The 27,565-nt window shown below is 40.4% G+C and overlaps 2 protein-coding genes across 7 annotated transcripts in view; one reads left to right on the top strand and one right to left on the bottom strand.

Moving 5' to 3' along the window:
• The window catches only part of LOC116692374 (twist-related protein 2), a 14,213-nt gene extending 4,968 nt beyond the window's left edge, over positions 1-9,245 (top strand). Inside the window, exons 2-3 of one of the 2 annotated variants that reach the window (XR_004332691.1) lie at positions 6,926-7,595; positions 8,715-9,245. Coding sequence is in view for 1 of the 2 variants with exons in the window: in XM_032520620.1 (XP_032376511.1) it covers positions 5,811-6,458 (648 nt within the window). In the remaining variant the exon portion in view is untranslated. Of the gene's footprint in view, positions 1-5,387; positions 7,596-8,714 lie in introns of those variants that run through there. The other variant, XM_032520620.1, reaches the window with a different exon arrangement.
• A 3,298-nt stretch (positions 9,246-12,543) lies between these two features.
• Positions 12,544-27,565, bottom strand: part of hdac7a (histone deacetylase 7a) — a 66,222-nt gene continuing 51,200 nt past the window's right edge. For all 5 annotated transcript variants that reach the window (XM_032520615.1, XM_032520613.1, XM_032520614.1 and 2 more), the window contains 13 exons: positions 27,397-27,530; positions 27,059-27,179; positions 26,533-26,582; positions 25,771-25,878; positions 23,903-23,958; positions 23,294-23,381; positions 22,996-23,115; positions 22,734-22,831; positions 17,370-17,488; positions 15,852-15,985; positions 15,298-15,379; positions 14,926-15,064; positions 12,544-14,761 (listed from right to left, as the gene is read on the bottom strand). In XM_032520615.1, the coding sequence (XP_032376506.1) occupies positions 14,719-14,761; positions 14,926-15,064; positions 15,298-15,379; positions 15,852-15,985; positions 17,370-17,488; positions 22,734-22,831; positions 22,996-23,115; positions 23,294-23,381; positions 23,903-23,958; positions 25,771-25,878; positions 26,533-26,582; positions 27,059-27,179; positions 27,397-27,530 (1,292 nt within the window). In that variant the 3' untranslated portion in view covers positions 12,544-14,718. The remainder of the gene's footprint in view (positions 14,762-14,925; positions 15,065-15,297; positions 15,380-15,851; positions 15,986-17,369; positions 17,489-22,733; positions 22,832-22,995; positions 23,116-23,293; positions 23,382-23,902; positions 23,959-25,770; positions 25,879-26,532; positions 26,583-27,058; positions 27,180-27,396; positions 27,531-27,565) is intronic.

Below are 27,565 nucleotides of genomic sequence, written 5' to 3'. Positions count from 1 at the left end.
TCTCTCTCTCTCTCTCTCTCTCTCTCTCTCCCTGTCAATTGTAGCTTGCTCTTCCTGCTAGTAACGTTACAGCGCTCTTGAGCGAGAGAGAAAAGGCGTTAATGTGGAACGCTATCACACTTTTCTTTCTGCCCTTGTTAGACTAAGTTTGTCGACAGGGCATTGTGTGCCTGCATCAATAAGTAAGTTTGATGTGAGGACAACATTATGTAGCATTCATGAATGTAGCCTATGTTAGCAACAGGAGGCTAATTCACGAGGGTGCTATTTTATGTGGGAGATAATATTGCGCATCTGTCCATGTGCGCTGCAAGAGTTATGTTTCTGTTTATTGAATGTGTTATTAAGTACAAATAGAACTGAGAATGTAGTTTAATCTAAAAAAATTATGGTATATTAGGTTATTACTGCTGCTTTTTTAAAGGCAAACGTTCCACTGTACTGAGATCTGGTTGAGTCTGGACTTTAGAGCACCGTAGTTAAGTTTTAATGTACGGCCCCTATTAGCAGGCGGCAGCATAGCAATGCAATATTGTCTGTTTAAAGAGGGCATTTAAATGTATGTCTGATCGTTTCTATATTAATTGTTAGCCCATTGTAGAATACATTTTTTTTTTATGTGAAAGTGATGCTACCACCCGACAAAGATATCATCATCCATTGCAATGTTTTACTGTAAACATTGTCAACTGCCAATTTAGAGGACATCGCCCAACCCTAATAGCCGCATATAAATTACCTGGATGAGCACTATGGGGCCCCTAGACCAGGTGCACTAGAGACTCAAGAGTCGGCTACCTCCCGTTTTAGTGCTTCCATAACTTGTATTGGGATTGAAGAATTTAAATGTCTTTCTTCTGGACTTTCCAAATGTTATCGGACCAAATGGATTAAATTCAAAAAGTGAAACACATAATTTTGCATTTATGATTCTGGTAAAAAAATATTCATTCACTGATTTACACTGATTTTTTTATGTTGGAAAATCATGTTAAATTAGAAACTTCTTGTCTTTTAACATACATTAATACTTTAAAACGTGAGTCACGTGAGTCAATCACTTAAAGTGGGACTTTAAGTGATAAACTCAAGATATTAGTTTTTTTTCAATTTTCCTTTGGGAAAACCATGTCAAACTATTACTTTCTGCTGTTTGGTGCTGAGCCGGCAGCTGGTTTATCAGCGCTTTTTGCTGGAGCTAAAACACTCCATGGAGCTGAAGATTTGGGCAATAATGATGATGAACATTTAGAACCATTGCCGACATTGTTTAGACCACATTTTTTTTGGTATGCTATGTAATAGTAAGTGTGAGAAATTATTGCTCGGAAAAAAGTAAAACAGCATTAGACATTAAAGGAAAATGTCTATGGCAATTCAGTTCAGTTTATTCTTTGTCCTACAAGGGAAATTTGTATTTGTGTGGAACAAACACTAACATGGTGAAATGTGGATAGATTGCTGATCCACCAAAATTGATCAAATGCAGGACAATCATAGCTGTCATGGAAAATAAATGTCTTATAAAATTACACAACCCAATTTACCAGGTTTTGTAGCCTACCTAACATCCTTTAACCAACATGTTTATACGTGGATCCTCTTTTTTTTGTGGGTCTGTGTAAATGCATGCCACATTGTAAACCCATGAATTTGTTAAGCATGTGTGTGTGCCATGTGTGTGTGTGTATATATAAACTCCACATGTGATAACATTCTCTCATTTCTCTTGGTGGAAATATTTATGCTAAGTCCTCATTTGAGCATACAGTTCAAACAGACAGGGTCCGGCGTTCTTTCCCCTTTTTCTAAACGCAGTCAGCCTCCGGGGGGCCCTTCCCAGACAAGACGAAGCATTGTGAGCGTGGCCTGGCCCTCCCCTCTCCCCTGCCCCAATATATGTGTTTATATCAAGACCTGATATCCATTTTCCATCACTCACTCCTTTAGCTCGGAGGTATTTATTTTTGGCGAGCAAGGAACAGTTTCGAGGGAGCTGTGATACGTAAATAGTTGTGATCCATCACAGGTGTCCCATCGCCCACAGCGAGGATGCACGTTCTGATGATGGTTAAAGCGAAGAAGATGAAAAGAAATCAATGAGTCTGGCAGCAGTCACACAAATTTACTGAAACATAGCATGAGAGCAGGATTGTTACTTTACTCAGGCTTTCTGGTGTAAATATTTCTAGTCATATGACACCAGACTTTGTAAATATTAATATCATATTAATATTAATTTCATCGTGTAACTGCAAGTTTTGTAATATAAAGTTTTGAGAAATTGTAACTCACACACGGCCTATGACCCTTCAAAGTTATGTTTATATTCAGCGTTTCTTACCAAAACGCATGTATCCTTGCGGCTTATCAAACGTGTAAAATGCATTCACCTCCTCATAAAACACCTGCTAAGCCAAATTTGTTAAAATACTTAACCCTGCGTCCTTTACATCCATTTTTACATTTGCTAGCAGTCATACTCCTGGCTTTTGCTAGTGCATTGCTTTGTTTTTTGACACAACTCCAGGCACCAGTTGAAGTTAAGACCAATACCTTGGTCACTCAGGAGGACTGCATTTCTAATATCTAGCACAAGATGACAATAACCCTGTGTAGAAGTAACCCCGTTTATTCTCAATACTTCATCATGCCAACCCAAGGTCTATGCCAAACTTGGAGAGGTAGAGAAATAACCTTATCTTTCCAGCGGCAGATTGCATCCTCAAAAGGTTGGCTTTGATTTTAAATGCATTGAAATCAAATGTTTTCAACACTTTGCTATGTTACACACTATTTTCACTGCCCTGACCTGCCATTGACTGGTACAACAGATGTTACATACATCCTGCACTGTTAACCACTCCGCCACGGTGTCAAGACCAATAAGACAGAAAATTCCTGGGAGCAGCTGATATCTGCATGACCAAAGGATGCGATAAAGAGCAACCTGTAGGATCAGCGAATCACAATCACACATGGTGAGCTCTAGGGAGAGCCAAGACAGTGCAATATGACTGGATTAGTTATAGCCTATCAGTCATTGTTAGTCATTGTTTTTTTCACTGATTTTACAATATCTAAGCATTGATACTTTTAAAAAGGTGATTTAGTGACATTTTGGCCCCACTCTTTAAAGACGACCTGTTATGCTTTTCCTTATTATTATTTGTAAAGCTATAGTGCATAGTTTCTTTCTCCTAGTACCAGCCTTCCGTCATCTCGCACCCCCCTAAGCTGTTAGTCTTTACCTTTATATCAACTCATTTGGCAATGGCTTGAATGTAACAGACTTTCGTTAATATAAAACGCTACATTTTTAATTATATATATTTAAAGCTTTAAAAATATATAATATAACACTGCTACATGTCGCTACATGCTAACAGATGCTGTAATGTCTCCCCAAATTTTAGATTGCGTTTCTGCTGGAACATGCTTTATTGTGCAGTTTTTGAAGTAGAAGCCTTTGTATGTGTCTGTTCACTGTAAAAAAGTGTTGCTATATCCTCCATTACAGTCAATCTACTGCTACATGCAAACGTAACGTTAGCTGCATGCTAACGCCAGAGAGACCTGTATTCTTGGCTTCTAATGTTGTTATTTTCTCCTCAATTTGGATCACATTCCTGCCGGAACATGTCATGATATGTATGAACATGATATATGGTTGTATAGTTTTTAGTTTAGAAGATTTCTATTGTTTCTTTTTGCGTGTGGCTTGCTAGCTCAAATTTTGTTGTTGTTTCCTGTATCAAAAGGATTTGGAGTACGGCAACACACAGAGAGAGGAAGGTGAGGGGCAAAGCTCGATGTCAGGCTTTGTTCTGGAAATGTACTTCCGTTGATTCAGACTACGGGAGCCTCAAATGGGGCTCATGGGGGAGATGAGGCTGTATATCTTACAACATATACTAGTGCAAATATTGTTGTGTCAACAAAAACCTCCACAGTCATGGTGAGCTGTGGTGTGTGAGCAAGAGAAATGGTATCATCTGTGGTCAGACAATGGAGTTTTCTCTTCTTGTTGTGGACTTGAGCCATCTTTGAGTTGACTCAGAGAAGAGACTTTTCAATTCTGTGCCTGTATGAAACCATTTCCACTCAAGTTTTTCCATCATTGTTAAGAATGATGTCACTCAAAAGCAAAACACAAACAATAGACTCTTCTTTTGTGGGGTTGTGGCTGTGTGGGCCATGCTGGGACTCACCCAGAAGTTTGAGAAAGTAAAGTCCATGTTTGTTGGACCTGGACTGAGGCTTGGACTAAATGTACGTAGAACAAGCGTGAAAGTTACAAATTGTCCCACAGGCCTCCATCTGATGCACAGAACTACTTATTTCCGTGATTCTGTGATTAGACCTCAGTGCTGCAGTGCTGACTGAATGCCAGGTCTGGGTTTATGCTGAGAAACAACAGCCAAGTTACTGGCATTGAAAGTAAACATACTGTCTCTGTTGTTTTAACATATAAAAAGAACACACTGTTAATTAAAGGTTTAATATTTTGGCTAATTTCCTAATCATTTAATAAATAGATGTTATGTTGTACAGTCAAAGAACGAGTTTTGTTTTGGTTATAATGATGATGTCTGATTGGAGGCCATAGTTATGTTATGGTAAAAAGATGTACTATTGTATTTCAACCCGGTCTCATGCCAGTTTGTGAAATGGTCACGTTATTTTGATTTATTGATTTGTGTGCATGTCACGATTTTCTTGTTTATGTCACGATTTTCAAACGTTTCCCATTGAAATACAATACTTCAAAATTTGTAATCAACACACGAAAATAACAACATTAACGTGACTTGTACTGCACAAATCAATACATCAAATAAAGTGACCATTTCATGAACTGCCATGCCATACAGTAATTTTGAATCCTCTTTTATAACCATTACTCCATCTGCCTGGAATGTTTTGTGGTAAAGTATTATCACATTTCACTATTCATAAAGCAGACAGTAATAGCGTTTGACTTTCAATCATAAACATTTTTGGAGCTTCCTTTGCAGTTATTTTTCTTCTTTTCTCTGAACCACATTGAAAGAAACCGATGATAGTGCTAAGTTGTGGAGAGTGGAGGCAGTGGGGACAGAGAGCCAGGCAGCAAGAGGGGGGATGGTAGCGACTTGCTTTGGAGGAAATCTGGAACCTATAAACTTGGGCAACTTCTATGACAAGAACCAAACGTCACAACGGTTTGATTTGATTGGCTCCATGATGCACCTTTGTCTCCGCCTCGTCCTTTTGATCGAACCAATCGTTTAAGATGCATTCTTCCTGTTGTCTTAAGCTCAGCTGTCCAAAAAAAGTCCTCCGGACCAATCAGTGACTCAGATGGGTGGGTAGCTGAAGGTTTCATGGTTCCCTCCCTTTAAAAAGTCAGATTCAGGTTGCTGTTGTCTCACATGCAGCTACAGGAGCGGGACATGAGACCAGTCCGGTCTGCCGATGTGAACACTCACAGAAACTGGGACGAGATCATTGGCAGGTTTCCACATGTGTGGATGAAGAAGCACTGTGGCAATCCAAAGCTGAGGGCTGATGATTACTCACTCATTTTGGCTTGGCATGTTCGGATGTGACAAAGTGTAAAGCTGATAATTGTTGGAAAAGAACAACACAGCAGAAGGCCGGAGAAACACCCAACGTAACAGAGGGAGCTCCTGAAGACGGACAGAATAGAGGAAAACTTTGTGCTTGCAGAAGAGTGGAGAGAGATATATTAAAGGAAAGAGAGAGGCACTGGAGATATTCGGAGGAGTGAAGGATAGAGAGAAGACAGAAGAAAAACGTGGCCAAGCATGAGAGAGGAGGAGCAGTCTAATGATGACCACCCTGAGGATGAGGGGGTTTCCAGCGAGGAGAACACGGGGAGGCCACCTTCTAACGCCTGTCCTGTTGTTGTAGCTACACCGGGGGTCACCAGGCGCAAACGGCAGACGGGCTCACAAACGGAGGATCACGTTACAACAGTAACTCCCACCACAGCAGCACATGACGGCAAGGTGAAGCCAGCGGAGGACATTCAGATTTACACGCTGACTGAAGCCAAAAGATTTAAGAAGAGTCCTCAACATCGGCCCCCTTCCTCGGGCCCATCCCTTTCTCCTGGCCCCGGCGCTAGTCCTGGAGATCTCTCGGCCCTTGAGGATCCACACGGCCAGCGGGTGATCGCCAACATCCGGGAGCGCCAGCGGACACAATCTCTGAACGACGCCTTTGCCTCGTTGCGTAAGATTATCCCAACGCTCCCCTCTGACAAACTGAGCAAGATCCAGACCCTTAAATTGGCATCGCGCTACATTGACTTTCTCTACCAGGTTCTGCAGAATGACGAGATGGACACTAAGCTGGCTGGGTGTAACTACCTGGCCCACGAGAGACTGAGCTATGCCTTCTCTGTCTGGAGGATGGAGGGGGCCTGGTCGACCATGTCTGCTGGTCACTAGCCCTGCCTGAAAGCAAGGCTTGTCTTTTGACTGTTGCCCTAATGACAGGGAAATATTCTTATTTGACACAGAGGGCTGAGGTCAGAATTGTGCCTACCATTGGACTATTCAACACCTCAGATCATCTGTTTGCCTCAATGATAATAAAAAAAGACTGACACTTTAGTACGAGCCTTTGGACCAAGCTGATTTTTAAGCCACTTTCCCCATTTTCATTGACGTCAAGCTAAATATCAGATGCATTCTTTTAACTATATTCTTTTGCTTGCCAAAAGCAACTTTTACTGCTAAAGTGTGCCAATGCTGGCATTCAAGAAACGTATCACAAAAGGGACTCAGTGTATGATTCCTGGCGTTTTAAAGGAATTTTTTTATGATGTTTGTACCAGTAAGATCACAACGGAGGACAGGTGACAGATAAAGCCATCCAGACAACATTTCAATCATTCAACGACCGGATGGTTGAGGACGACCTGTCCTGTCATCTGAGCCCTCGGCTTTCTCGGGTTCTGAAGCTTGACCTCTGGTTTCATCCTTATCATCACCCTTGGTTTTATTGCCATAACTGCCATCTTTATCATCATAATCTTTACTGTTGTCGTCATAGGTATTGATACTTGAGACACATTTAAACTTTGTTTCTGCTGGTTTGTGTAATATACAAAGTGCAACAACTAGAGATTGCGAAAGAGAGATTTGAGGAAAGTCAGAACTGAAAAAACTAAATTTGATGGTTTCAAGAGAGATTGGTCCTTTGATTTTTCCGTACCCTTTCAACTCCTACTTTTCCAAGACTCTGACATGTCATGAATCTCTGACCACCTCTGAACCCAAGCAACAGTGGAAAACCTAGCCGTCGTCCTGACTTCAGTTTCTCCTCTTTATACCCAAACCAAGCCCCTTTGTTTCTTCTAGTGCCAAAAAAAAAAACCTCTCCTCTTGAAATTCTTTCCTCTCATTCTGGCCCAAATTTGCCTGCGTTGCACGAAACTGTGATGCAGCTACAGCGAGCTGACGAGGAGGCATAATGAAAACAAATGGTCTCGAAACGCCATGAATCATGTGTGTCACCATCAAAGGGGAGGCTGATGTGGCTCCCTGCTGCGCTCCCATAAACCACTGGAAGTGATGGAGGAGGTGAGAGCAGATTTATACACACACACACACACCAATGTGCACACATGCCTAGTTGATCCATGCGCACGCACGCATGCACAAAACCACACACACCTCCCCCACATCTTGGGTTTGAAAAAGAACCATTTTCTTTAAAAGTCAACACAATTGCCAAATTATACACATGCAGTAAAGCAACAAAAAGTCAGTTTTGTATTATTTACCAATTGTTTTTGTCTCGCATGAAATACACTGCAAATATACCTGCTTTAGCTTTTTCTATAAACAACTCCGAAGAGATGGGGGTTGATATGTTTGAATTTGATGCTTATCCATGAAAAACTTCTTCCTTCATTGCCAATGTGCATGAAGCCAAGCAACCTATCATTAGAATGTCCCAGGGAGGTAGCTACTGTTTCCAGCCCCATCGTAGACTTCTCACGGAGCCCCACAGTCAGCACAGTGTGGTCTCAGAGGACTAACCTACGCTGACATGTTAGAAGACTCTTGACATTTAAAAAAATTCCGTTTTGGGCCAAAAGAGAAAAGCTGCCCCTGTGCTTTTGTACAAGAAATGAGTGTGCCTTAGGAATCGAGGAGATGATTTTTTGAGTGCAGATTCAATTCATACAACATTCGTCTCATTACTGAGACAATGTCAGAAGTTCTTTTTTTGTTGTTTTTAAAGTGAAAAATGGAAAATTTGGCAACAACAATGACTCAAAGTGTTGACTAACCTGCCATAAATATCATTACTTAACCTCGTCTTTGTGCCCATGCATCACATGTAATTATTGCATATTATTATTAAACTATGTTGCATTCTGATTTGGTATATTGATTCTAGCTTGTTGTGAAAAAAGGTGACATTTGTTTCTGTCATTTGTCCGTTGGTGAAATTTATCTGAAAAAAGTGTTCTTTTTTTATTTTAAAATCTTCTCGTGGCACCTTGGAAATATGAAATTAGATCTAATTGATGGTCAGTCAGTGCCCCATGATGCCCTTGTTATTTGGGAACAATTATTTGGAATATTTATATTCAAATGTCCAACATCTAATGATGAATATGTTAGACGTGTGATCTTGACAAACTGATCAGCTGTTACCGCAGTAACATGTCTGCCTTTTTGTCTTTCCAGCTGCTGAATAAAGTGACTGTGAGCTTCCCTGTACATCTCTGCTCCGCGCCAGCATTACTGCTACACTAATCATATGGACTTTGATGTGAATGGAACTTTTGAGTTACCTCACTTTAGGAGAAAATGACTGTTTAAGAATATTAAAAGACATAATGATCGGGATGCAGACCGACATGGGGAAAGAGGACATTGCTGCACCAAGTAAACCAACGAGTCTTCTGATTTATTGAAAATACAGAAAAATACAGAAATTGACGATGCAAGTCAAGTTGGACCAGTATTTTGTGTTTAGTTGTTTTGTTTTTCCCAGAGGTATTATTCTTAGGAAACTTAAGCAGAGCAAGGCTTTGTTTTTGAGGAGCATTTACTTGAAGTATATACAGTGTGGTACTTTACAAATAAGGAGTGACACTGATACAGTATGACTGATTATACATATCACAAGCAGAGAAAATCCCTGGAGAGTTAGATGTAGTGATGCATACAGCACATTAATCATTATTTGTCTGAAAAATAAAACTTCAAACTATTCATGAGATTCTTGTTGTTTTGGTAAAAGTGGATGATGAACGGTGCAAAGATTTATGCTGGCACCACACCCTCTTTGTCTCCTGTCTCTCTTGTTAAACTGCCTCTCTTATTTTCCCTCCCTTCCTCCTTCCCCCAGTCTCTTTTTTTTTTTTTTTTTAATGAGGTCTGTGTGCCTTTGCCTGGTCAGTCAGGAACAGTTAATTCCTCCAAAAAGAACACGTTAATGTGCAATTAAGGGCTCTGGGAATATTTATAGCTTGTTTGGGACCAAATTCTAAGTTTGTAACGTGATCTTTTTTCATTTACTCTACAGTGGCCTGCATGTTTACTTTTGTGTAAGCGGACACTGCAGCAAGAGTTAGATCATTAAAGCTTTCTCACAGTGGTAACCACCGGAAACATTGATCAGTTCGTTGGTATGAACCATCTTTCATCATGTGAAATGATAAAAAAAGAAATGCTCCTTGCAATCTATCAACTGACTATCACATTATATTATTATTACTTATTATGTTAGACCATGGGCACAACAATCTCTTCAAGCTGCTTGTCGGTTGATATTTTCTTTAATTAACAATGTGAGATTGTCACAGACAAATTAGTACCAGTCTAAGATAGAGTCTCAAAGATGCTTTTTTGATGTTAACATAAATATGGTTTAAACATATACAGAGGCTCAGTCCTCGCAGAGGCAGCCGTGGGTTCAATTCCAACCTTCAGCCCTATGCTGCATGCCATTCCCGTTCTTATCTCCCCTTTCATGCCTAAGATTTCCTATCAATATTTCCTATTAATTTTTGGGGGCCTAAAATGCCCCCCAAAAATATGACATACCATTACTATAACATTTAGTGCTTGGATGTAACTTTACATTATTTTTTAACTGGTGCTCTGTTCTTCATCTAAAACACTACAGCAATGCGTTGAAACATGGTTTGCCACATAATGTACAGTATTTTCAGTAAAAAATCAAAAACACTGGTGCAGTTAGTTGAAGGCTCTGGTCACACAGGGGTGTTTTCACTTGTTCACTGATTGGACCGCTGCTCAGGTTGAATTTGGGTGGAGTTGCGATTGAAATTACATGACACCGGGATGTAGAAATTAAAAACATAAAAGGTGTAGATTGCTCTGAATTAACAGGGGCCACTAAAGGTACCAGGAGAATAAAAGAGATGTCAAACACCTGTGTGGGTGGGCCATGACAATTTATTAAAGCCTCTGAAAACCCACACAGATGATTTCAGTTGTTCTGGCCTATAAGACCTCCGCTCAGGTTGAAGGTGGGCCGGAGTTTTGATGGGAACTTATTACCCCAAAAATGTCATCTACCAATAACAACGTTTGGGCTGTCCTTTGCCCTGCCCTCAAAAGGTGCAACAAAGCGAAAGGGAGGCTCAGGAAGATGTCAATCAATCAGTCTCTACACACCCACATGTTCCTGGAAGGAGTTCCAATCAGCCAGGATAACTGAAAACACCTGTGTGGGTGTCCATGGCCTTTAAAAAACATAACCATGCCATGTTTTGAATCAAGTTTAGTATTACTGCTATTTTATAGGGAAGGCTGATTAATAATGCTCTGTCCTGAACTGCTATGGTAGAGATTATATGATATGCTACGCACACAATTGTTCCAGTGCAAGTTTTCTTTCAGCCTCTTTGCCAGTAGAGCAGTTATGTGACGTCTGTTCATCGATAAAATATGAAAAGGTTTCAGTTCACAGACCTGAGAAGCTTCGCTAGTTCTGTGGATCCAGGTCTTTAAGCAGCTGACTGCTCAGGAAGCATGACGAGTCGATGACAGCGATCACTTGGGATATTTCACAGCTGGGATCAATGCCCCATTATTGTCCGGTGGAATGGTTGGGTTATATATGTTTATGACATCCAAACATTTACGTCATCTCAAGATAGATTGACTGATTTAAACAGAAATCTAACCAAATAGGTAGTCAGAAAGTAAGTCAATGTAAATTATATGAAAAGGAGTCCCTTAAATCATAGCTTGTCATGCCTAGCGTTCACACAAACATTTAATATGTATGAACAAGATGTTTTCTTTTGGCTACAGAGTTGTTGGTGTTACGGTTTTAAAAAACAAAACACTGTGCAATAACAACAGAGCACATCATATTGGTTCAATTGCCATTAATGATGGTTAAGGTAAAGCATCTATATCTGTTTGCTTTTCAAGCATTATTTTTTTTAGTTTTATTTCCCCTAACTCAGCTGACCGGGGGCTACTTTTAATCAAGGTATTGAAGATGGTTTTTGCTATATTCAATATATATGGAGGATGTTTGAACAGAAATGGGCTTATACTGTGAATCCTTTTTTTTTAATTAAGAGGAAAAGACAAAAATAACAGTACAAAATAGATCATCTTTCTATACATACACATGGTAGGAAAAAGTAACACATAAAAAGGTAAATAATGCAGAATAGCATGAAACAAAGATTTCAATGTCATGTTATAGATATACAGAGTTATTGTAAGTCCAGTTAGTTAAGAGTTACCAATACACATCCTACTGAATGCATCAAGGCACATGTGTGACATGTGTATTTTGGTCTTGGAGGTTTCTATTTACAGTGATATCTTTCTTTAAGAAGAAGGTACAAATGGCATCATTAATAAAGGGAATTAAGATGTGAGGCAATACTGGCCTCTACATAAGACAAAATAAAGAAACAGCCAGTGGAAATATAATACAGGTGGTCATTTACAGTATTTGACGGACACACACACACATACATACTAATACTTGCAAATGCATGTACAAAACACATATGTAGAAGAAGTTTATATATGTACTAATGCACATGCAATCGCAAACACTCTTTCACACTCACACCGATACATCATCATGTCACATACACATTATACAACATTTACTTCATAGACACCACATGCACCTGCTGGGCATGCTTGATAAGAGAGACAAGCGTTATTGTAACTTACTGTTCAGAATACTATAAACAATATTAAAAGAATGACACACTTTTTCAGTTACACCCATTACAGAATAACAATCCTCTATGCAACATTTTCTTAATAATTCCTACTGGGTTGGAGCAGTAGTGCAACAGCAGCGGGACTTCTGCAAAGGCAAAATCTTAACTTTTATCTCTGCTGTTTGGCTTAATACAAAAGCTCTAAGGGCCTTCTGTAGGGCAGACGATGCCCAGGGTCTGACTAAGGCAAGCTGAACACTCATACAGTTTCCTACCTGGAAACTTAACTCACAATACTTCCTTCGACCAGTCACATTGACTTGCTCTGGATATTTTCTTTTCAAAAGCTACATTTACACACAAAGACCACATCAAGGCTCTTTTTTATCTAATATTTGAATTGAAAACCTGTTTGCATTGCTTTAAATTCAATCATGGATGTAACAATAGACAAAGACATGTAAGTAGTCAAACATGAATTCCATTAGTCTCGGTTTCATTGGTGTCTAGATGCAGTTTTAGATGATGGAAATAACAGAAAACTGTGCTCTTTAATTCTGTCAACAATTTTTTTGTCTCGGCTATCTTCAGCTCTAATTTAAAAAATCATTAGTATTGCTCATCAAAAGCCTAAACTGCTCATACCTAGTGTGCATGAAAAAATGGATTTCAACAAAAAACCTCCAAACTAGGAAACATGATCTTGTTATTTTTACTTTTGGAATGCAGAGCCCTTATATGCCCCAAATGGCAGGGCAGTCAGAAACTTCTTCAAATGAACCTCTTCACTTCACTTCACTTCACTTCACTTAAAACACCAGCGTAGATGGAGGACCGACATGTTTGGCATGGCATTGTCTAAGGTTGATTGTAACACAACAAAAAGAGCTGCTACTAAGCACAGTTACAGAGAAGAGTCTCATATAGAAAAAGTTCAATTACAAACAAACAAAAAAGTGTTAGTTTCCTTAATAAGAAACCACCTGGAACTCCAAAACATTTTTTAAGATAATGAAGAAAACATTAAAACCAAGGCTCACCATCAAAATAAAACAGTATACGGAAGTCTGCATATATGATGTTCACCTAAATCCACAGGTTCAAACGTTGTCTTTTAAAAGTCGAGTCACTGGGTCCCATGTGCTGCTTCCATACAGTCCCGTTGCCAAGTGCAGGCTGTTTAAAAGCTGTTTTCTTTGTGTGATGTCCATTAAGTGCATTAACATTATTGCTACCATAACACAATACAATGGTCCTCAGTGGTGCCACGGTGGAATGAACGCTCCGTTAGTCTCAAACATAAACAACAATATACAGTTTTCAATACTAGTGGTACATCGACAGTTCATCATTGCTTTGTACGTGTGTGTGTGTGCGCGTGTGTGTGTGTGTGTGTGTGAAGGTATGTTTATGTGTATGTGTGTGCATCTAAGACACTGAACAGCAGTGGGGAAAAAAATCCTGTTCATAAAATCTTTCCTACTTTTCAGGTTACCTTCATAAGAAAAAAAGTCTACAGTATTTCGGCCAACACGTGTCCTTATAGTGAGTCAGAGACTTCATAAGACATCTCAGATGAAGAGTGGGGAAAATAGAGCAAACACAATTCTATCCAAAACTATTAAATAACCTACAGAGAGGAGTTGTTGTTGTTGTTGTTTTTTTATCCCAGAGCTTCGGAATTTCTTATGGTTCACATTATGGAATGAACAGTGCAATAAAACAACAAGGGCATTTGGCTTTTCTTTGTTATAAAAAACCCCACAGTTGTCCATTTTGTATCGTCATTTTCTCTCTTTCCCTCAAGTACTTTGTGGTCTTCGGTTAGTGGTTGAACTGCACTTAATGACATCATTAAAACAGACAATCTCCATGTCCTATTCTCCATATTCTTTCTTTATGATGTGGCCACTTCTTCTTCTTCTTCTGGATATTTGTTTGTAGCCATCAGGTGTATGTAAATATACTTTCACCTGATGTCATATGGTCATTTTGCAAAGTGGCAGACGAGAAAAGAACTTATGATCCAAAGTCTCCTCCTTCTAAATCCTATTGGTCCTTACGTTAAGGCAAAGTTAAGGCTGCTGGTACATAGTGCTTCAAGAGGATTCAGAGCTGGCATCTGAATTCTGTCAGTTCCTATAAGGGTTTTGGTCACAGAGCTGTAGCATTGGACCTCTGAACACACACAAAATCCAATGTCAGTGGATACATTAAAAGTCTATATATTTTTTAAATCATGTTGTATTGGTCTTTGGTGAGGTTTCAGAAGGTTTCGCAGCTGCAGGTAGTGCTGCTGGCTTCAGTTGAGGTGGTTACCAGTGTTGAGGTGCTCATACTGCAGGTGGTCCAGCATTGTGTGTTGGTGGACGTGCATGTGTGTGGATAAGGCAGGGTGGTGCTCAGTGGCATTACAAACCCCCGTTATGGTCGTGTGACAGCGCAAGGGATCCGAGGCTACAGGTGCGGGCCCGAATCCTGACAGTAAGTTCTGAGAGGTGATTGGTCGGATCGTTCTACATGGACTCACTGTCATGCTCCATTGGCTCGTCAGAAAGGCTGGAGAAAAGGGTGAAAAATAGAAGTGAGTGGAAATCTGGGGGTGCCAACATAATGTGTGATTTTTTTGTCTCGTCTTGATTGCATTACCACGCGTGTTTGTGTGTTCTTGCGTAGGTGTGTGTGTGTGTGTGTGTGTACGCGCGTGTTTGTGTGTGCTGTACCTCTTGTTGGAAAGGACTCCCACAGAGAGCGAAGCCAAAGCATTGACAGCATCTGTTTCCTCACAGTCTCTTCTCTGAGCTGCCAGGTAGGACAGACCCACTGATCCGCTGTAAGCCTTCACACTCTGCCAGTACTGACCTGCAACATACGTAAATACAGGTTACTGGTGTTATCACGCAAACAGCTCACAGATGTGGATCCTGTTCTGATTTTAGTATCATATCCCGGAGGCCACACTGCAATTACAATACTCAGAAGAGGGCAGAAAATGAACATGAACACTCTCACATTTCTCATGGGACTTTCACAGGATTAGGTAGAGGTAAACAGACAAAAATAGAATAATTGAATATAATGTTAGTCCTGCTCACTTTGTATCTGTATGACGGTCTGCAGGGAGCGAACTGCGTTAGCGTTGGGCTTCTGGAGCAGGACTTCTTCTGGCAGTGGGTCCTACAGGACAGTGGAAAAAGCCATGAAGACATTCAAATCACCTTTATTCTGAAAGCTTTCAGTAGATACACGGTTGGTTAATAAGTAACTGAATAGATATGGTAAAAAGTGCTCAGCATTATATTGTAGAATATTGCAAAAACAACTTTATACCTAAAGCAAAACAACAAAAAATACTAAAATAGTTAAGTTCCTGTCAATAAAATACAGATACTTCTTGAGGTCATACACAAATGTTGAAGTTGCACATTTAAAATGCACATCTATATCTACAATAGGTAACTCTTTAAATATATAGATATAAATATATAAATTATATATGCTAACTTTCCAAAACCCTCTGATAGTCCACATTTTCAAATTCAAAAAGCATTTAATCACTGCATATAAAGTATTCCCTCATCTGCTGGTTAAACAGATAATCCTAAAGTTGAGACCTATAATAAAAACTCCATTGCCCAGCATGCCTTACCTGTATGTCCAGGAGTGCACTGACACAGGCTTCAGATGCGTCACAGATAGCTGTGAGGTCATGACCTCCCTCAAGAGACAAAACCAGACGCCCCCCTGCCAGAGACATCAGCTGGGAGGTCAGGAAGCTAAAACCTGTGGTCAACAAAACACAAACAAAACACACACAGAAATGTTAACATAGAGTATCCGCTTCAAGACATTAGTACTTGCATAAAGGGCCACAAACTGGTCAGCCCCAGCATACATGATCAAACCCTATTCCCCAACCCACCCACTTTATCAGCTAACTTGCTTGCTGCCCCCTCAAAGCGAGGGACAACTCAACAAAATCCCGACTGTCTGCTGTCCTGGCTCCTAAATGGTGGTATGAGCTCCCTGTTGACATCAGGATGGCCGAAAGCCTACGCATTTTCCGCCGATCTTGTACGCTGTAGCTGCTCGGTATTGTTTGTGGACTTGGACAAACACATAAAAGATTTTCTTAACGCTCTTGATGTTAGGAAGAGAGCAGTGCTGTCCCGAGGCGGAGGGGGAGTCTGAACTTTGCGGCACGATGCTGTCGGCGGAATTCAAAGCATTTTCTGCCGAAGGCTAAAAACACATCTCTTCCGACTACACCTTGGATAAACATAAAAAAAGATATGAAGGCGCACTTTCATATGGCTCTGTATTGTTTATTTAAAGCCAATGTACTTGCACTTACTACTACTGTCTGGAGTTTGCACCTTCAGGGTTGAAAGCACTTTGAAATTACTTTGGATAAAAGCTGCAGTTAAATGACATGTAATGTAACTAGTATAAAGCATGCAAAAGCCAATCAGAAGAAAACTTGGGAGGTACCGTAAGCTGCAACCGTACTGTAAGACTTACCAAAAGTGGTTTGCAATAATTTCCGATAGTCTATGAAAACAACTGGATATTTTTACCTTGTGGATCTTCCCACAGCAACTTACCAACTACTAATTACTACTGTATGATCATGGTTACATTTGTGATGCAGCGAGCTCGCAGGTAGAAGTTTGACAGGAGCTATTTGCAATTTGTTGTGTTGTCACGTAATTAAGAAGCCGCTCAGCATTTAGCAATGCTGATTGTCAAGGAGCTCAGTCTCCTGTCTTGGAAATCTACCCACCCACCATGTTTTAAGGAAATGGTGTCTACTATCCAGATGGAAAGGCTGCGCCTGCATACGGTTAATATGAAGAACAAAGTCTTCTTGAGAATTTGGGGCCCTTTTTTGGCTCAGCACCAAATCACTCCATTGCCATAGAGACCTTGACATGTCTAAATGTATGAGTAAGAGCTGTGTATATATACTTTTTACCTATACACTATTCTACCTCACTCATGAGATGTTAGATATTGTCGCTTAATGTTGACTTTGTAAACTGGCAGCCCTGAACTATTGTACTGTGTGGTGGTGACATGTTCTGTTTTGTTTGTGTGTTGTCACTGTTGACAAAATTAATACAAATAATGACAGGCTGTGTAGTGTGTGGTGGGGAACCGGGCTTACATCTGGCGGAGACTTTGTAACCTCCCAGAGGAGCGGGGTTGCCCTCTGCAGCGTCAAACCCAGCCGACACCAGAACGACGTCCGGAGAGAACTCCTGGGCGATGGGCATCACCACAGACCTGTGTGGACACAAACACGCACTGTAACTTCAAGGGATTGAGAAGAGATGTCCACGTTGTTGCAGTTCCTACTGATTGCCAAAAGAGGTTAATACAAGTCTTTACTACAACACACTTTGAAAGGGTAACGCCAGTGTGTAATTGTTTTGCATGCTAATGAAAAGTCTGCTGTGTTTTGCCACGTAATGTCTGTTCTACTGCAGGCTTGTGTAACCTCCTGGTTGTATCATGCATCCATTGTTTTAATAACCCATTAAAGAGGTCAGAAACACGCTACTGCATAGACAAACAAAAACTGAGAATTGAAATGACACATGAATTGTACTTTTTTTTCGCCTGATTGGCGCACATTTGAGCATAACTATATAGTTAAACTCAAGGAATAGAAGAAGAGGAAACTGGGCTTTTTCTTTGGAGGCACATAAACAGCAACAGTAGAATACCACAGAGTATGGTTATGTAGTCACAGGAAGGGAGAGTTCCTTCAAATGTCTCGATCATAACTTATAAGAGGTTTACCACGTAGTTCAGAAAACCGTTTAAAAGCTCAAACTTGGCAGTCAACACTTGTCAACTTGGAGCAACTGTCAAAAAGCAACTCTCACTGCTGTCAACACTGAAAAAAAGAGCTGTTAACGTTGCTGTGTTGACATCACCACTGAGATGAGTTGTTTTTGACATTTAATCACTCAGGAGGTGTTAAACCAGCAAAGTGCAATCATTGTTGGCATCGCAAAACACACTTGTGTTAAATAGGAGAGAAAATAACAAGAGGAAAGTGAAAGTGCACACATTGAAAGAGTCAAATCTGGAGCTAACGGAAGCAAACTCTAACACACGATCCATGATACTGTACAACCAGCTGTAGCCCACATGTCAATGGATGCATAGGTTAATAAGTTGCTGATGCTTGGATATATTTCATCAGTAAGCTCGTGAAGACTGTCCTTAACCTTCAGCGAAATGTAGCTGCTTTCAAATCACACTGGCCATTTCCAAACTGGGAAGTCTCCTGGAGATGACTAGTATCCATGATCAAATCTAAACACAACAACTAATTAACATGACAAGTGAAACCAAGGTTTGGCTGACCCAAGACTCCGCGGCTCAAACAGAGCTTACAAAAGGAGTATTGTTTCTGTGTTGGACAAGCTGCACAGCCTTGAGTAAGACAAGTCTGCTTGACAAAGTTGTATTGTTTTGTCATCTTGTACGCTGGAGCTGCTCGGTATTGTTTGTGGACTTGGACAAACACATAAAAGATTTCCTTAATGCTCTTGATGTTAGGAAGAGAAAAGTGCTGTCCCGAGGCGGAGGCGGAGTCTGAACTTTGCGGCACGATGCTGTCGGCGGAGTTCAAAGCCGGAGTGTGTGAGTCTGTTTCCCATTAAAGGCTTGTCCCTCTCCTCACGTCATTGACAACACAGAGAAAAGAGGAAAAACAGCCCATCTGGGATCCATTTACCTTCATTATTCTGCCTGGGGACTTTAGAGGCCTCTCTCCCGTTCATACACCCCACACACACACACACACACACACACACACACACACACACACACACACACACACACACACACACACACACACACACACACACACACACACACACACACACACACACACATCCAAACACATTCTGCCATCATGACTGCATGCAGATGGACAACATGAGCTCATAGACACAAATGAGGACACACAGAGATAAAACACACAAACACATTCCAGCATGGGCACATACACAACGCATGAATGTTCGCACACATACAGATGCAAGCAAATGCAGAAAAAAAAATCTTCCTGTGTCACCTTTTGGTGGTGTATTAAGTTTTTTGATTCATTGAATCATTTCAATCCATAAAGCGGACATAAACTCCATCACAATCACTTGGATATGAAGCAGAGCGTGCACACACTCTTCACTCATCCCCACACATACACACACCTAACCGCAAAACCCAACCCCACCTCCCCTGTAGACCCATTAAAGCTGCCACGCTCCCCCCAGAGAGAGTAACTACAGACAAACTAATGGAAAGATGGAGGGCGGAGGAGAGGAGGGGACGCTTATTAAAGATCAATCAAGGGAGGAGAACGTCTTTTTTCTGTGTGTGTGTGTGTGTGTGTGTGTGTGTGTGTGTGAGAGTGGAGGTGGTGGTGAGGGTTGGGGTGATGGAAAAGAAGGGGGGGGGGTGAGAGTGAAGAATAAGGTGAAAATGCAACAACGCTCCCCCTCTGAAGTTAAAGCACTCAAAAACTTTAACCCATAAAATGCATTGCATTAAATGGCTTATGCACTTCATTTCATGTTCCCCCCGACAGACCATTAAACATTTGCAAACTTTTTTTAATTACAAAGAAGTGCATGGTGCGAAAGTGGTGGATGGCAGCTGGGGCCCTTTTAGATGTCGACTGCATGAAAGAAAAATGCTCTTTTTTAGTTGTTAAGGCAAAGTGCCTCCCCGTTAGAGTCTAAAAAGAGATTATGTGAACTGGGAGGCTAAGCATAATAATTATTAGTTATAACAACAACAAGAGATTTCCCTTCAAAACAGCTTAATGGACATGCAGTGCAGTTATTTACTTATTCTAAACCACTTCTCTATAATTGATAATTAGTAGACAGATCTCTTCTTAACTGTGAAGCTTATTAAGACATTATATGTGATATTGAGGAAAACAGTTGGACTGTACTATTATCTGGCGTTCTGATGGCCGGTGGCCAAGATTTTGACAATCTGAATGTTCTCCTTTCAAGTTCACCTTTGTTTTAAGTCATCCCCTCTCTTTCTTCCCACATTTCCTGTCATATGTTTCACTCTATACTAGTTACTAAAAGGCAGAACGTGACCCAGAAGTACTGACTCATGTCTAGTTCTTTCTCTCTCGTCCATATAAAATGGCACAGATTCTGTTTTTACTGCATTGGTTGAAATATTTGACTTTCTATGGCATTCAGCTCACATTTCACCTGGAATCTGTGATTGCAACTCTCACAGCACATCTTATTGGGAGTATTATTTTCTGTAAGTGAGCAACAGACTCTAGAGCAGACAACTATCTGCAACGTTTTGGTGTGGTGAACTCTCACCACCTGGGGGCTCCGTGCCGATCGAAACAAACGGAGAATTGCTTAGAACTTCTATTAGGTCCAGATCTGAACACCAGGCCAAAATATTGTGTAATAAAAAGGATACTTTGAATCAGTTCTGTCATTCATTGAACTTAAAGCGGCAAGGCCCGCTCAACTTTCCCTAGATCTGATTACTTTGGAGACTGGTCTAACTCAATTTTGTCATCAAATACTTAAAAAACAACCACATTAAAACATTTTCTGTTTTAAATTGGCGCAAAAAAAAAAATCAAACAACCTACAAACCTCACTGAATCCTCTAGAGAATACAGAAACCCCACAACGTCCAAAACTTTAGGGAGGTCTCTCACCATGAAAACAAAACACTGGAGCCAGCATTACCTAGTTCACCATGCTCTCAACTTGTCCTGTTCAGTTCTGATGTTAAAGAACAAACAGGGAGGGACAGATTTGAATCTTAATTATGAGCAGATGGATCTGCAAACATCAAATGTTATACAACTCAAAACTGCATCAAATGCTTTTCTTCAGACTTTAAAGGGGGCACAACAAAGACAATGTCAAAAGTATCCAGTATCCCGTTGTAAAAACTTTGGTTTTCTCTGTCCAACTGACATAACCACTGACAATAGGAATAATGTATACACATGATGTACCTCCACCAACTAAAAATAAATATCATTAATATTAGACATTTTCTCTTGTATACTAAATGCTTTGACTAACCTGTGGGTAAATGTGATCTAATCTAACCACCCGTGCTTAGCTAGCAAGTACATTTTAAGTGTTGGCAATATTGGACATGCTACTGCCATGGAGGTGAACTGTTCCCCCTCAGAAACACTGGGTGCACAACCCCCCTGCTCTGAATTGTTCTCATAGAAAAATCTGTTGCTCTGCTCCACAGAAAGGTCAAAGGTCAGGGTCATGCTACAAAGAGGCTGCCCTGGAGCCGGCAGGGAAATCAGTGTTTTGCTCAAAAACACCTAAGAAGGAAGAGCATTCTCCTTTAACATCAGGTTCTCTTCCTTTTGCTGTCTAAAACTCCTCAAATGAGCAGCATTATGTTTGCATTGGTGTTAAGTGATCTTGTGTATTACTAAAGGTTGACAGTAATGACAGCCCCCCCCCCCCCCCCCCCCCCCCCCCCCCCCCCCCCCCCATCCCCTTCATCCCTCTTATGTCTTTTCCAGTAACCATGCGGTTGCCACAGTTTTCCTGGGGTTGGATGCACCAGACAACGAAAAAGCCCACACTACTGAAACTTTATTGGTGCCGCACACCCCCTGATGATAATTATCCAACCCACAAGCAGGAAGTTAACGATCCCCAGTCTGTCAAACACAAGACCTGGAGACCATTTACTGTAAAGCGTCTGAAGTTATTGGAAACAGGGAGCGCCAGACACATACTCTCCAAATAAGAAAGGTTATTATTACACAAGAAGTACGTCAGAAGCAATGTGAAGCTGAGCCTCTGATCAACTTAAATGTGTTTGTTGTTGTGTCTCAGTGGAAAGAAAATTGAAGAAATGTTCTCATTAAAGCTCCACTGAATATCCTTATCATTGATCATTAAAAACTGGAACACAGGTGCCAAACTATTGGGACAGTAGGGACTTTTTTGTCCGTTGTCTAATCTTCTGGATTTCACACCCAAGACACTGTGGGCTTTCAAAAAGTATTGGGCTAACTTTTAAAGCACGCTGAAACAGAATACATATCTCTTTTAGCTCAGATTCCCCACACTTTGAATATTGTTTTCTGCTCCATCCTTTATGAAAAGAGCTGCAGGAACATTATACATTATTTTACAGGATACCACATATAATAAAATGAAAAAATAACATGATTCAGCCAATCAAGACTTTCTGTTCTGTTTCTTCTCTGTTTGTTTTTCCAATGTCGTGCACTAACTTCAGAAACTCAGATGATATTTACCAAAAGAAGTTTAAAATTCTTTTTCATTTTCTTGCTGAAGATGAGTACCAGTACTGTACAATATTCTGTAGAAAGTGTCTCTATAATTCTGTTTAAGATGGGAGCACCACAACACACAAATATATGACAAATTAAAGTGAACGCTCAATGTTATTTTTCCTTACCTAGTATGCTTGTATTGCAATGTTTAAATAGAGCAGTAGTTGGTTCTACCTGAATGCAGCGATGTACTCAGCATCTCCCATGGGTGGGTCCAGTCCTCCTGTCCATGCAACATTCACATTGAAGCCCTTGCCTGCTCCTGAACCAACCTAAACCCCAAAAAACACACGTGTTGCATTTCATTCATGCAGTGTCGTCATTCAGTGGAAAACTCTGCTCAGTTTATTGGTCACACGTCAGGCTGTAATATCCTTATAATAATAATATGTACAGTATATACAATGAACAACAATGTGGACTGGACGTCACCCACCTCAGCTGGCGACCCACTGCCCGGGAAGAAGTTTCCATCGTCATAGCGATGCAGTGAGATGTAGAGAACGCTGGGGTCGCTGTAGAACACTTCCTGGGTGCCGTTACCATGGTGAACATCCTAGCAACAGGATGAGGGAAGACGTATTAATATTATACATAGCAATAGCAGAGGAGATACAGTCCCTAGTGGGTATTGCAGTACATATGAGTATTGTGGGAATACAAGAGTTTTCATCAACATAAAACAACAATAGTGAAAACACCAGCATGAGGCCGGAGTTAACGAGCCGTCTTACCCAGTCAACGATGAGGATCTTGCTGACGCTGAGCTTGTGTTGGAGCTGCTTGGCGGCTATGGCCACAGAGTTGAAGTAACAGAAACCCCTGATAGACACATACAGACGTTTAGAGGAAGTTCTGAAGAAAATAAAGACTTTAACTGAGAAGAGGACATGCTGAAACTCTGTATTAGCTCCTACTTATTCTGCTTAATTGTAGCATGAGTGATGTACAATCATGGGATTGTTGGAAAGGCTCTCTGTCTCTGACTGCTTTGGCAGTGTGGAGTGTCTGTACGGTTCAAAAAAATGAAATAAAAACTTGTTTGTTTTTTATGTTGTCACCAACACGTTCTTCATGAGAGTATCCGCTTACTGTATATGTCATAAATGTAAAATGGCAAACAGTACAGTAGCTGTACAGGACTGTGTTCAGGATAAATGAATAGACGAGGACAAGTCCAAGCATCGTAAAAAATAACAACGTACACACAAAAAAAGATTTCATCTTCCTTGTTTAGTCCCTTTGAGTTTGCTCTCTCACTTCAAGCTGCTGACAGTGCAGCAAGAACAGGACAGGCTGACAATGTGACACCAACACACACACACACACACACACACACTTACATTGGATTGGAGGGGTCTGCGTGATGCCCTGGCGGTCTGACCACAGCAAAGCCGTTCTGTGCAGAAGAAGAAGACAACGCTATTAATTAGTGTTTCACTGAAGAACTTTAAGTGCATTGTTAAGAAACTACAGTTTTTCAAAGTTACAAGCTTGTATAATGTACATGAATATAACAGTCTTGGCACACAGATGTATACACCGTATCCTTACAAGGCACAATTACAAATAAAAAAAACAGATCTCTAACACAAAGATAAAAACTAGCCAAGGTTTCATGGTTCGTGTAAGGTTGTAAGCTTTACGATCACATTCTTTAATGATATAACTAAAAATAATTGCTAATTAAGAGCATAGGACTTATTTTGACTTTAAATCCAGTATAAATCTTCTAGACACATGATACATGTTTTTTTGTTATATTTTTTTGGGTTACACTTTACTTGAAGGTATCTACATAAGAGTGACATGACACAGTCATGAACGTGTCATTAACATTACAAACAAGTCATAAACGTTTATGCCATAAGACTTCCTTTAGTAAGTGTCATTTGGTTTTGTCGTGACAAGTTATGGTTAGGTTTGGGCTAAAACGCCACGCTAACCCTCATGTAAGTTAGTTTATATGGTATACATTCCCTACCATATGTATAGCTCAAAAACAAGTTTTCTGAAATGGAGTGGTTGTACTGTGGTTGTAGGGTGGTGTAATGGTCGTGTACTATCACTGCTCAGTGAAGACTGAGGCTTAAAAAAAATCAGCAGCGGGCCTGTGGCGAAATGTTGTGACAGATTTGACTTTTGGAGAAACACAACCCCAAATCACGCTGCGATGGCCAATCATGTAACCGGCGATTAGACTTGTCAGTCTGTTTTGAGTCGGTGTGAGAGTTCCGTGAAGTTGAATCTGTCTCAACTTTCGCTGCCGGCTGCAGTGGTTTTCTTCGGCAACCCCCGGCGGCCCTCACCATTGCAGCCTAAACTCCTAAATGCCTACCTGCCTTGTTTTTTAAGGGTAAAACTATATGTATTGAAGCTGCCAGCTATAAATACTTTTCGCCTATCAAGCTAATTTCTACGTTTGACTAATTATAATTTAAACAAAAAAACACTAACGGTTTCATGTTCATGCCAGGCTATAATCATTGTGAGGAGGAAAAGGAAGAACGTTTAGACCATGATGAGACAGGAAAACTCTTTCCTGAAAGCCATTTATCTTTGAAGTGGGTTGGTAGATCCTTAAGCCAGGGTGAGGCACGCTTCTTTTACTGGATGCATGTCTAAGTTAATCAAACAACAGAACACCGCCAGCGGTACAAATTCCAGAATTACATCGCAATAACTTTGAGTTCCCAAAGTGGTTCCTGGCCTATGACCCAGTGCCTGAAAAGCAGTGACTCTGTGTGAATGGGTGATGATGAAAAATTAGTTAACACAGGTTTAGCATCACCAGTCATAAATAATACCAATATGACTATACTTTAACTGTCTGTATCGCAACCCATGCCTCCACTTTATCATCCATCATTGTCAAGGGGACAATTCTTTTGGTAGTATTGATTATGAAATGTTTTGTGCTTACATTCTCTAGAGTCATAAGAAAGTGGTACATTTTGAATGTAATGTTTTTTGGAACAATTAATATGTAAACCAAGTTTGAATTCTCCTAACTCCCATGCCTTAAGCAGATGTGCTTAAATTAAGGCAGGTGACTCAAAATAGAAACTGCCACAGGAATGAAATGAAAACTTGGGGATGAGGCAACTGAATGTATCCACAATAACCATTGATCCAACTAGTTCTCCTAAAACGTCTAATCTGGAGGTGACAGAATGACTCCTGGGTCTTTCTGCTGGGTTTAGTTTCTCACCTTTAGCTCTCCTTTGGCCACTCTGAAGGCCAGCTCAACAACGCTGCCCGCTGCCATGCGTGATGCAGTTGAAGTGTGTGACTCATTCCAAATGGTGTCATTATCAACCTGCATATCAAGGGACAAATGATACAGGCCACCGAATGACAAATACACAAATAAAAGAGAAATAACATGGACATAATTATAATATCTGTTGTATGAAGCCTGACTATGTTAATATCCCACTGGGATAATAAAAGAAAACTGAAGCCTTTCTCTAGGACATGGACAACCAAACATACAGCTTTGACTAATCAGTTAAAATGTCCAGATCTATAGTATGGGTAATTTTCCTTTCCATTGTGATTTGTTCTCTTCTCCGTTTGTTCACAAACTGGCATAACTATTCATCTGGCTTGGACAATGAAAACTGAGGCATTTCTTTTATCTCCGGTCATGGACATGTTTTTCTCATAAGCTCTGACTTGTCATGGTCCGACACGGACTGTCAGGCAAACTGAGCTAAACCAACTCTCTTTTCTTCTTTAATATCCTGCTTTTCTTGTAATTTTCTCTTGCTTTTCTGTGTTGCTTTTCTTTGAAACAATATCATCTTTCATTGATGCAGTATTATAAAGCTTTCATTAAGAGCATTTGGAGAACTACAGTATGATCAAAAAAGAGTTGTTTGTGTGTGTGTGTGTGTGTGTGTGTGTGTGTGTGTGTGTGTGTGTGTGTGTGTGTGTGTGTGTGTGCGTGTGTGTGCGTGCGTTCTCTTACCCCTACACCACCACACGGTAACATCACAAACATCCTTTGAGAAAGGATTCCTGAGGAAACAGAAACATAAACAATTACTGTAAATGTATACATGCATTCAATGACATTTTAGATTCTTTTTATCTTCCATGTAATTCTTTTATGCCAAGATGGCGAATGAGAAGAGAAGCCATGAACTGACCTGGCATAATCCATCAAATTAAGAATATTCATGGTGCCCTGATTACGACCATCACATGTTTGCAATTTCTTTTTAACTTATTTAACCTAGTTCAAGGACAGAAATATGAACGCTGTTTTGTCAGAATTGTAAAACAAAGGTTTATCATATAGCTTTAGTTCTGCTATTGAGAAGAAGTGGACATCTAGAACACTGGTGTTGATGTTTCTGATCATATTCACTCTGCAAAGAAAGGTCTTTTAATGTTTACCATGAATCACTTAAAAGTGTTTTGAAACTTCAAATCTGATTCAGAATTAATAATTTTTAGAATTTACTAATCTAGCAGTCTGAGGTGTTGCATACCGGCAAGTTTGCGGTTATCCAGTTTGAGTCTGTTGAGCGGGTTGGTGCCGTAGAGCAGCACATGGCGCTCGGTGTGGACCGACTGCAGCTCCTCCAGAGTGGCTTTACGACCACGAATAGTCTGTACCAAAAACATCACATTACATAAAGCATCTTATGCACATGGATAACATTTCATTAATAATAATGTTAAACAGACAGGAAGCCAGATTGTGCGCTAACATAATCTCATGTATCTGTAAACTCAACCTCTATTTTCAGACAGAAAATTATTATTTTACAATCAAATGTCATTTGTGTAAGTTAGAACCGGATGAAATTGTGTCCCGTGTCTTCACCTCACACTGTCCCCTCAGGCCTCTCTCCTGTAGTCTGGACCAGATGCTCTGTATCCTCCCAGCATGCTCTGGGTGACTGCTGTTGTCTCCACATGTACACTGGTGCTTCAGCATCTGAGAATCATACACCAGGCCTGCATGTAAACACACACGCACACGCACACGCGCA

Source organism: Etheostoma spectabile, chromosome 7 (genome assembly GCF_008692095.1).
Source record: "Etheostoma spectabile isolate EspeVRDwgs_2016 chromosome 7, UIUC_Espe_1.0, whole genome shotgun sequence".
Taxonomy (NCBI): domain Eukaryota; kingdom Metazoa; phylum Chordata; class Actinopteri; order Perciformes; family Percidae; genus Etheostoma; species Etheostoma spectabile.
Note: the sequence above shows the minus strand (reverse complement) of the source record. Positions and strands in the feature narration are given on the sequence as shown.